This window comes from Procambarus clarkii, chromosome 26, assembly GCF_040958095.1.
Source record: "Procambarus clarkii isolate CNS0578487 chromosome 26, FALCON_Pclarkii_2.0, whole genome shotgun sequence".
Taxonomy (NCBI): domain Eukaryota; kingdom Metazoa; phylum Arthropoda; class Malacostraca; order Decapoda; family Cambaridae; genus Procambarus; species Procambarus clarkii.
This window is the reverse complement of record NC_091175.1, coordinates 9,847,756-9,859,972: the sequence shown is the minus strand read 5'-3', so window position 1 is coordinate 9,859,972 and position 12,217 is coordinate 9,847,756. Positions and strand designations below refer to the sequence as shown.

The window sequence follows — 12,217 nt, the reverse complement described above, 5'->3', positions numbered from 1 at the left end:
CTTTCCGCCGGCATCCTGTCCTCGTCGAGGTCATCGTCGATAGTTGCACTCGTGTAATTTCAGGTAAATGTATTAGTTTTTGTTAAGTTCTAGCTAACGGGTTGATATGGGCGTAATTTGTCGTCATATTAACATGCTGCTACAGTATTTTATGCAGGAATTTCGAGGATAAAATAAACGAAAGTAGTTATAATTATCTCCAATTTTTATTGTATCCCATCTTTAGTTAGTTTAATTTCTTCTATGCACCCTATACCCGTCCTGTGGGCGGTTAATAAATTCAATCAACCCTAACCACGCCATGAGCCTCACTCTCAATCCACAATTTTGACCCATTTTTCGTTGTTTTTTTTTAAACAATGATAACTAAACTCCCAATCCCAATTATAAAAGAAAGCTGAACGCTGTACCATAAGCTTGAATTAATAAGTATTTCCAGCACGACGGTCATGTAATAATCATATTTTATTATGTAAATATTGAGTAAGCTGTCAACCCAGCTGGGTGGCCGCCTTGGCCCAGCTGATTTGATCAACACAGTCCAGCTGAGGAGCCGGTGGGACGTGGGCTCCTGTAGTGCTGATCTTCTTAGTTTATTTTCCACATTTCCAGCGTCTTGATGTGAGTTTCTCTCTTAATAGCTAGTTCTAAGATGCCCTTAGTATAACTTGATGTTTAACTGATGAATGAGTTATTTGTTTAAGGTCCTTTTCCTTTCTTTCAAGGCCAGCTGGATTAGGAGGGATTATTTGTTTGCTTATCTAATTTAAGGAATTCCTAAGGGAAGGGAATTATTAGGGAAACGCGTCAAGCCATGACGACTATATAGCACTCGGAAGGGATCAGGATAAGGATTAGAAATGGGACGGGAGGGACAGGAATGGTGCCCAACCACTTGTGGACGGTCGGGGGATTGAACGCCGACCTGCAGGAAGCGAGACCGTCGCTCTACCGTCCAGCCCAAGTGGTTGGGGATATATATATCTCGTCCAACAGTGCTGACTGCCAGCATCTAGATAGTGTTGTTTTCACTATTGTATATTTTGATCATGACAGTTGATTTGTGTGGGGATTTCATTCTTTTCTGCCTTATTATTGACCATGGTTGTTTAATTATTGCTTTCAGGTGTGTATGAGGTTTTAAGAATATGTGCAATAAAAACTGTATTAGTCATTACTATTGTTAAAAATGATCATTGCTGCTTCTTATTGTTCATTTAATATTGTATTAGTATTTAATACAGTAGTTATCATTGCTAATGTTAACTATACATCTGGCAAAGACTAGCTATGTTGCACATCTGGTAAATTATCTATGAATATCTATAGATAGGATTTGTCGAAAGTAGGCCAGATGCTTAGGGCTAGCCTCACCCAACGTTTCAAGGTGACACATTGGGTGTATGGGAGTGTCATAGGCATGAAGCCTGACATTGAGGATATGTTATCTATAGGGTTTTTTATTTATTTTTCAGAGCTTTGTAATATTAACATTTCTGAGGAGGATGGGGAGGGGAGAAGAGGGAGAAGGAGAGGGGGATATGGGGGGAGAGACCTGGGCACAGTCAGGTACTCTTATCTAGTGTGTGCATGTGTAATTACTATAGTAATTACATAAGTAATTATCGAAGTATAGTGACAAGATGAAAGCTATACTCATGGTATCCCAACTTCCCAGTACTTTTTTTTTTTTTTTTTTAAATGATGCTTTAAAATTACTGATGTGTGTTTATATGTACTGTACCAGTATGTATGTATTATGTATTTACAGTACAGGGTAACCCTCGTTTAATATTGCCCCAGTTAACGTCATTTCATTCTTATGACATTGGAAAACGATTTAACATCACAGGAAGTTCATTTTTTTATGATTCCCAACGTAGGATAGATAATAAGATGTGAAAGCCAGTGATACTTATAGAAAATAGTACAGTACTTATAGTACTGTACACTGCATGAGGACCAACTTAAATATTATCAATGAACACTTCAAAAAACAGAACCTTGTTTAATGAAAATAATAGCACAAAATACATTGCTGCTCAAAACAATTGTATAATACTGTACAATATGCAACCACATGGCTATATTAGTTATTTGTTGGCTGGTATTGAGAGTGACTGATACTAGGTGTTTAACCCCTGCACTGCGCACCTGTTTTTGGCAAATACTTTTTAGTGCAATTGTTAAGGACATATTTTTGTTGTTTTTATAAGTGTTAAGGTAAAGTTAATGTCAAAATGTTTCCAAACTCAACTATTTTAATTTCAAAACAGTGATGAAAACATTAAAATATAACCTAATTAAAAAAAAATAGTAAAACTTTCAGAGATTTCTCGGTTGGCACAGCACATTGGTTAATGCCAAGCTTTGTTAGCTAGCTTTATAAACAGATGTGATCTAATTTATCATTTTAAATCTTTCAGATTGTACAGCAGTCATGGCTGGTGAGTTAGTAAGTGTGGAACAGTGCCTGGACAGCCACATTCCTGAGCAGGAGCTGAAAGAGGTCAAGAGGATTCTGTATGGATGCGAACACCCGTAAGACAGAAGAGAAATTAAGCACGTTTTGGTTTGAAATGTTTTGTTATAATATTCAAGGAATAAAAGCCATTTTTTTTTTTTTTTTTCTTACCAGACATGACATTTTTTCAGTGAAATCTCACTATAAAATAATTTAGAAAGTGATTGTATTATTTAGAGATAAATAAGTAAATTTATTTTGACTAAATCTGGATTGAATTTTTTTTTAACATTCACTTGAACTTTACAGGAACGTTCAGCATTTTATCAAAGTCTTTACTACATAAACATTTAACTGGTATTTTTTCTTTAATTCAGTAATTTGTCATAAATGCTCACAATGTGTATTTATTATATTTTTGTAAAGCCGCTAGCACACGTAGCATTTCAGGCAGGTCCTCAATCCTAATTTTCTCCGGAATTAGACCCACCAAATCTTTTAACAACCAGTTACTCATTCACTGTTGGGTGAACAGGAGTACAGTTAAGGGTTGGCACCCAGTCAATCCTCCCTGGCCAGGATACAAACCCAGGCCAAAGTGCTGGTAAAGTGCCGGGTGAGTGCTGTATCATTGCGCCATGGGGACGGTTTATTATTTCGGAAAGAAATTTGAGTGCAGTACCACTTCAGATTATTGATTTACTGAAAAATCAATGATCATTGAGTTGGAAAATGACCTTTGAAGACGGATTAAGTTGCAGAGGCCACATACTTTTCTACAAGACACCATTGTGTGTTAAGACAGGTGGCATAAATATAGGGAAAGGCAATCCCGAAAACTTTGAAGCATATAATAGATGATTTTTCATCTGTAGAAATAAGTAATAAAGTATAAGCTGTATAATTCTTGGTTAAGTTAATATACAACTTGTATACCTGAAAAAGTACAAGATGGGTGGACTAATATGTATTTGGAAATTTCAGCCCCCTTACAATCCCAGAGAATGCTGACAAATTATCAAAGAAGCACAACTTTGAAATTAAAGGCTACCGGATCTCTGCGGCTCCAGAAGAGCTAACACAACCCAGGTAAGCATGATTTTGATTTAACTTCTATGGGAATATCTTTAGTTGAGAGGGGGTCTTGGTCGTACAGTTGGGCTCGTTCTCACCTCGGATGGGAATCTTGGGCAGTACAGAAATGGTTTGGCATGTTTCCTATCACCTAATGCCTCTGCTCACCTAGCAGTAAATAGGCACCCCAGGAGACAGTCAGCTTATTGTGGGGTTGTATCCTGGGGGAGGGTTTGATGTTCAACTTCAGTGGGGCCTAAATATATACAAGCTTAAAGTACAAACAGTATACCTTAGCCTGTGTATATGTATACACAGGCTGCCTGTCCTGAACAAAATTAATTATTTATCCAATGTACAAGTTTGAGCATCCTTGAATCTACTGCATTTATTAACTGGAAGAAACCACTAAACTGAACACATATTGAGTTAAATATAGTAACAAAAATTTAATGCAAGAAGCACAGTAGAGCCTCAAAGAGAGTAATGGAGCAGTATAAGGAGTGGCTAGTTTAATATAAATATAGAAGTACTGTACACCAGGGTTGAATCTGGATGGGGTTCTGGGAGCTCTTTTTCTCTCCAAGCCTGGCCTCAGAGCCAGTGACTTGTGGGAAATATGAGGTAAGGTTCTCATGTCTAAAATGTGAGGTAAAGTTCTTGTGAGGTTCTCATGTCCATACAATTGTTCAATATATGTGTGTATGTAGTTCACTATACTGTGTAGTGTGGAAGATTTGAATGTGTTTAAAGTCTTTTTGGGTATCTATTTAACTATTTATTTTTTCTGGGCTAAAGTATCCCCACCCTGTGGAAATAGCGAGTGTGAATGTAGAGGTGATGACAAGTTTGAACATGTAAGTTATTCAACTTTTACTAAATTAAACTTTGTATGATTTGTAGAATAAATTGTATTGCTGTATAGGTGTATATTATACAGTAATTCATTATGCTAAGGTTTGTACCAGCACTACAATTAAAACTTAGTTGTTCTGATTGTTTTGTAACTTCCTCTTCCTCTTTTCTAGAATTGTACGTGTAGGTGTGATTCAGAATTCCATAGTTGCCGAGACGTCTGCACCAGTTTCTGCTCAGCGTGCTGCTCTCCATCAGAAAATTACTCGCATGACTGAAGCTGCAGCACACTGTGGAGTTAATGTTCTATGTTATCAGGAAGCTTGGAGTGAGTCTGTGTATAACATTTTTATGAAAAAGATGTATTAATTGTCTTAAGGCTTAAACTAGTACGGTACAGACATTTCTCCAAACTGCATATGAGCAATGTTTCTGAAAAATCTTGTGTTTTGTTATGTTACCTTCACATTTCAGAAACCTCCAAAAGTCAAATTTTTTCCCATGTCTGTGAAAATTAAAACTTTTTTTTTAATGTTCTGTATATTAAATATAGTATTATATACTGTTTTAACTTAAACTCCAGTTATAGAGATTCTCTGCCTAAAGGGATTAATTGAAGACTTCTTGGTGGTTGTAGTGGTTGTTACTCACTAACCAACTTTCACACCCAATGATTCTTCTGGGTTAATGCTTAAAAAGATGATGGGGACTGTCTGGACAGTTTGATGTGCCAGCTTCTGTTTGAATTGCTTAGCTTAATTTGCTTGAAGAACTTAGACATGTTGTTTGGGGGTCATCTTTGCTTGTACTGAGATTCTGGTGTTAGTTTGCAAATTTTCAAATTGACCTTTGCGTAATATTAAAGTACTGTATATGAAAATGCGAATTCATACAGGATGAGTGCCAATTGTACTGTTTCATCAATATAAATCAAAGGTGCAAGGTATGGAAGATATCAGTGTTAGCAATTAATTTGCTTTTAATTTGAATAATTTCTTCGTCTAGCTATGCCGTTTGCTTTCTGCACACGAGAGAAGCAGCCTTGGTGTGAATTTGCAGAGTGTGCCGAGTCAGGACCAACTACTCAGCTCTGTCAGGAGGTATACCTTTATTTTTGTTTGTGCTCTTTGTAGTCATTACATGTACCAGTATTTATATGCTCAACATATTCCAACATAATTTAATATATAATTAGACATGAAGTTTTCACATCGGTACTCATTGGCATTTCTTTCACCCAGCTTGCTCGAAAATACAACATGGTGATTGTGTCTCCAATTCTTGAAAGAGATCACATTCACGGTGACACGCTATGGAATACTGCAGTGGTCATAAGCAATACGGGATATTATTTGGGAAAGTCCCGTAAAAACCACATCCCGAGGGTGGGAGACTTCAATGAATCCACCTACTACTTGGAGGGGGATACTGGCCATGTAGTCTTTCAGGTTAGTCTTCCATATGTTAAAATATAACTTGACCAAATTATCACAGGGTAAGTGGAAGTAGAGAGAATTAAGGTGCAAAATACAGTATTAAAGCTTATGTATGTATGGAACATAAATTTGAAAGAAAAATGTTAGTTCTTCCACTGGAAGCCTTTTTTTTTTTTTTTTCTTGTATGTTTTCTTCCTCATTTCTTGATGGAAACAAGTACTGTAGTATCACTGATATGGCCTCCATGTCAGCAATGTTAAATTCTCCAGTATGGTATGTTTCAAATGTACTTTCAAAAGATAGTTGAAATGCATGGGCAAAGATTTTATATGAAAGCCACCCTTTCAAAGAAGGGAAGTTGCCATAGACCATATAGCATCTCATGCAGATAGAATATTGTACGTTAAAAAAAAAAAGAGTTGCCTGATGGTAAAATGGTGTATTAGTAAACAAGTCATTAGTATATCATCATAGGTTTATAACGTCATGTAATTGTAAATACATAATATATTCTTAATTTATTCTGCATTTTGGAATAGGGGAAAATTTAACACATGGTTGCCTTTAAGAGAAGAAAGCCTCAAAAGATAATGACCATATTCTTGTTTAAATACGGTATATATTTTCCCTCTTATTCTAGACACAGTTTGGCCGCATCGCTGTCAACATCTGTTACGGCCGCCATCACCCTCAGAACTGGATGATGTATGGTATAAATGGAGCAGAAATAGTGTTCAATCCATCTGCCACTGTCGGAGGACTCAGGTTATTTGCCAGTTATCTGCATGTTTGTCTTGTTTGTCCACCTTCGTTTTTTTTCTAATTAGACCAGTTGGGGGAAATTGAATAGCGAGACTCGTCCTCTACAAAAGTAGTTAGCCAGATTGAGCTATCCCATTTAGTTGCTCCTTAAGCCAGGGTCCTATTCACCTATGGATTGCATCAACAGTAGACAGGATAGGCAGACATTGTGCACCACCACACCTTTAAAACTGGACTGGACACCTTTAAAACTGTCAGATCCTATTGTAAGGATAACGCTGGAAAATTCTGTCAGAATGACCTCAAGAACTGAGGTCATTCAACTGCACTACAGTATCTTCCAATCACTACTTGGCATCAAAGAGAGAACTACCAGGAGTGCTTATGCCAGTTGCTAGATGAAGCACCTGCACCACTAACCCCAGCTGCTACCAGCACCTTACATTTCACTTGACTATTCTCACATGCACTTGAAGCTGGAAGACACCAATATGGTTAAGTGTGCACGTTCTAACTTTAGACTTTTGTGTATACTGTAGCTGTGCAGTGGACTCGTACTTTTATTGGATGCTTGTATGCAGCCATTACATGTCTACTCTAATGAGCCAGATTACCATTGTTATCTTCTGTTCTGGATCACTTAATGCCTTAGTAATGTATACTCTCTTCCTGGGATGTGAGAATATTTGCTGGACACCCATATTTTGGGTGCATTCACCTGCCATGTCACCTTTAATATATGTGATTACATGCTATGTCCAACCGCTTGGGTTGGACGGTAGAGTGACGGTCTCACTTCATGCAGGTCGGCGTTCAGTCTCCAACTGTCCAAGTGGTTGGGTACCATTCCTTTTCCCCCGTCCCATCCCAAACTTTATCCTAATACCGTCCAAGTGCTATATAGTTGTAATGGCTTGGCACTTTCCCCTGATAGTTTCCTTCCCTTCCTTCCATTGTTTACCCCAGTTCATGCCTCGCTTTATTATTTGTTGCACTTTTAAAAAAAAATTGTTTAATCAGATTACCTATCCAAGCCTTTAAGTACATGGGTTAGGGTACACCTAGAACATGTGATTAATCACCTAAGTGTAGCTACAGGGTGAGAGCTATGCTCGTGGTGTTCCATCTTTCCATTTGACATGTCCTGTCAACCAGGTCTCTTCTTTGCACTGCAGGTTCAGAGTGGAGATCCTAGAATTTAGTGAACCTGGTATTTGTTTTCCCTGTGTTGATATTCATAGTGATTAGTGATTTTACTATTTACTATTAGTGAGTGATTTTTTTCCCCTTATGTCATCCCTGTGGCCTTCGGCACTTTTTCTGCTAGAAGCAAGGTTGGTCTTGCCTACAGGTTTGAACCGTCTGCTAGGTATGGGTAACAATTGCTAGTGCCCCAGTTTCATCAGTCTGCATATGATGCTGTTGACAACCTAAGGGCTTATGCACTGCAATATCAGTGCCAAAAGTACCATTTCTCACCTGATTGCAAGATGCAGATTTCTCACCTGATTGCAAGATGCAGGGCAAATTTTTACAGTGTCTTCATGTCAAACTTTCTTGCAACCTGAAGTTAATCTATCGCTGAAGAATACTACATCGATATTATATTCAATTTAAAAAATGATTCTTAATGCAAGCTTTTATTGCTTAATAAATTCCCATTAAAATCATTGTCTATAGCATTGTCTTTACTGAGCTGGATATGCAATTGTTTGGAGCCAAGGTTAGGAGCACAATTTTCATTCCATATTTGTATTAAGTGCATGGTTCAATGTTCTGTCTCAAATGGACTCAAAGGGAGATATATCTCCTCAAGTCAGGATGTTATTGCCAATCCTGTTCAAGCTTCTGATAATTATGGACCAGCAGTAAGTTTTGTATTGAGTATTGTCAGATAAAAAGCATAACATAGCCTATTACTCACATTGCATAGAGAAAACAGTGCACGAGTCTTGCTAGTTAATGGTACATGACACTGAGGTATTTCAATAAGTTGATAAATATAACATTTTGAAACTCTTTAAGAAAGTCATGTTATAACTACGAAGATAACCAGTTGCTAATGTACATTTTGAATTTAACAGTGAGCCATTATGGGGTATTGAAGCGAGGAATGCTGCAATTGCAAATAGTTACTTCACGTGTGCCATTAATCGTGTCGGTACAGAAACATTTCCCAACGAGTTCACCTCAGCCGATGGAAAACCCGCACACAAAGACTTTGGTCACTTCTATGGATCATCGTATGTAGCAGCACCTGATGGCTCTCGAACCCCGGTGAGTAATTTGTGTTCATGGCAGCTTAACTGCACAAAAGTGGCCCAAATGCATAAATAAATTAGTAGAAATGCTTTATTACACTTTAGAGAAGTAGAATGTCAATACAAAAATCCATAAAAAATTAATTTTGTGACCAAGTGTCCCCTGAAATTATTTAGCCATATTTAACCTTGGATTTCAGATATTTCTGGTGATCAAACATGGTACAATATATTCAGTACAATATATGATGCTTTTATCATAAGCATCAGGATAGCATCATTGTAAATGTATATAAACTATCAAAAATGTTAATGAAAATTTTAACTAGCGCAATAACACACTTTTTGTAACTGTTATGATATTTAATACTGTATTTAGTGTTTTAAATCACTATATATGATAAAATATGAAGTTACAATATAAAATATTGTCATTTTGTATCTTAAAACAGTACTAGCATTCTTTATTCTGATGTATTAGGTACCTAATTTCTATAGTTTTTAAATTTACTGTCTTCAATTTTAAATATAAATTTGCAAGATTCCTTAATATTTTATATTTTTCTAATTTTCTAGGGTTTATCGAGGACTCACGATGGACTCCTTGTTTGCGAGATGGACTTGAATCTCTGCCGACAAATGAAAGACCGCTGGGGTTTTAGGGTTAGTGAAAGTGAATCTTTGTGATGTATAATTTTATGTGAAGGAGGTGGAGTGAAAAGTGTAGATGCTTCACCTTCATCAAAATATTGAAATGACAAATTTTTTAAGTTAAAGATTCCCATTTTCTCCATTTGTGGGTTAATTCTGTAGCAGACGTTATAACTCGGTGCCTCGTGACTCAAAATACAAAATTAAAGCATCATACTATAGTGTTCTAAAAAGTTTCAATGGCACTTTACGAGATGAGAAAGTTGAATAAAGACCTACATATCCTTTCATTTATAGAGTATTGATATAGTTATTGTGTCAGCTCCAGTACTCTGTAAATGAAGGGATATGCAGGTCTTTATTCAATTCTCTCCTACTACAGTGCCAGTGAAAAATGTTAAAACACTATAGTATGCTTCAATTTTGCATTTTGCGAGACCATAGAGCAACACTCTTGCTTTATGCAGATCGGCATTCAATTCCCAACCGTCCAAGTGGTTGGGCACCATTCTTCCCCCCCACCACCATCCCATCCCAAATCCTTATCCTGACCCCTTCCAAGTGCTATATAGTCATAATAGCTTGGCACTTTCCCCTCCCTCCAGTAGCTGATGGCTGTTGCAGGCAAGTCCATCCACTTGGACTGTTCAATGTGGCAACAACATAGCTTTTTGCAGGTTAACGTTCGATTCCTGATAATCCAGGAGGCTGAGGCTTCGTTCCTTCACTTTCAAGTTCTATGAATTCATAATAGCCTAGTTCTATCTCTTGATTACCTTACCTTGCTGCAAATAAAGTAGCATTGATGTTCCTAAATACCGTACATGAGATGCAGGGTTCAGTGAAAGATTTAGGACTAATTATAAACCTCTTGTTATATTCTATCAGAATTATTTGATGGTGATGAATGTACAGTATTGCTTTTTTTCTCGTTTTCCTTAGATGACTCAGCGTTTGGACCTGTATACGGGATCATTGTCTGCTGCCATTCAGCCTGATTATCAGCCACCAGTGGTTAAGGACATGTGCTGAGAATGATTCGAAGTTAATTACTCCCCCCCACCCCCCTCCAAGCACAATGATTTGAAATTTTACTTTTCTGTTAATATGTATTAACACTGCAATTTATTTGTGTAGTAACCTTACTTTCAAGTATATGATGGATAGCATAGCATCGTTTACACATAAATACAACTTCGAGTATTGCTTCTTAACAATATTTAAAATATTACCATTTTGATGCTTGTGCAAGTCTTCAAATATTGATGGTTATTGAATTTCACTTAGTATTGAATTTTTCAAATGGCCTCAAGCACTGGAACCAGTCCTTTTTATCATAATTTATCGTCAAGTTAATTTTAATGTACCTAGTTCATCTCTGTTAGTAAATAGACATTTGCATTATGAGCAAGAAATGTTTGGATATGATATAGGCAAACTTTATTAAAAATACTTTACAATAATTACTTCTAACTTGGATAAAGTATTATTTATGTAAAGTGAATGCCCATTGGCTTAATAATATAATATTTTGAAACAATGAATGCTGCTACAGGTATTTTGTTTACACTGTTAATTGAAATTTAACAAGTTTCATATTTTTGGTTTTCACATACAGGTATACATTTATTCAAGAGTTTTACTTCGTCTTACTCGATTATTTGCCTTAATTCAAAGCTTTCAATCTTTCTGCTTGCCAGTATTCATGTGAAGCTAACCAGGAGATAAATTACATTGCTAGAGGTGTTGTAATACTGTACAAATTTTGCTGAACCTTGGGAATAAGATGCCGCTTCTTTAACCGAAAGGTCCCTAGTTTATCACAGCAGAACAGAAATATTTGTGTATGTTGCTTTTCACTTTGCCTATGTTTACCTAGCAGGAAATGGGTACCTAGGAGTTAGGCAACTGATGTAGGTTGCATCCTGAGAATGGTCAGTATGTAATTGGCTTAGGAATGCCTCAATAAGTTTGGACAAATTTCCTGTCCCAGATTATGGGGAAATGAATTATCTTCCCTTTCTGGCAGATATGTACAAATCACAGGTAAGCTATATATTGTATTTGGAGTCATCTTTGTTTATGGTTTGGAGAGTTGTGGCTAAGCAAGTTTGAAATCTTTTCTACCCCATTATATGTCATGAAGTGAAATGAGTTTTGGTTCATCCTGGACCCTTCTTATCAAGTCATAATGACTACAAGTACCTAGGACACACTGAAGCATCATCACTTTAGTTTCATATGTTGGGGGGGGGAGGAAAGGGGGGGTATATGTTTTCAGGCACGTTAGTGAGACTTTCCCCCCCTGCATGTCATGTAGGTCGATTTGAGTAGTTGGTAGTTAGGTAAGGAGCTGCCATTGGTGCAGTAAATAAAAATACTGTAGTGTTAACTCCTAGCAACAGGACTCCAATGGAAGATTAGTCATGTTTTATACTTTTATTAAAAATGCTGTTAATTAGTACTGTAAGATTCCAGTAACATTTATTTTTGTTTAATAAAATTTTATGAACTTTTATTTCAAAGGTTTTCTCGATTGTGATATGATTATAATATTATATTAATTCTTTAGTTATGGTATATGTTGGCTTCAGGTGAATTTCAAAGCAAATTTCATGTTAATTTATTATGATTAAAGATGTATTTGTGTAACTTAATTTGGAATTTTCTCTGTACATAAAAAAATTAAATAAAGCTATTATTGATCATATAA

The 12,217-nt window shown here is 36.5% G+C and overlaps 1 protein-coding gene across 1 annotated transcript; it reads left to right on the top strand.

Annotated features, from left to right (window-relative positions):
- The first annotated feature begins 485 nt into the window (after positions 1-485).
- pyd3 (beta-ureidopropionase pyd3) lies at positions 486-12,217 on the top strand. The gene is made up of 10 exons (XM_045740070.2): positions 486-621; positions 2,427-2,541; positions 3,449-3,553; positions 4,567-4,721; positions 5,399-5,493; positions 5,635-5,841; positions 6,471-6,595; positions 8,677-8,869; positions 9,430-9,516; positions 10,447-12,217. Exons 2-10 carry the CDS (start codon positions 2,441-2,443, stop codon positions 10,534-10,536), a joined length of 1,158 nt encoding a protein of 385 aa, XP_045596026.2. The 5' UTR covers positions 486-621; positions 2,427-2,440; the 3' UTR covers positions 10,537-12,217.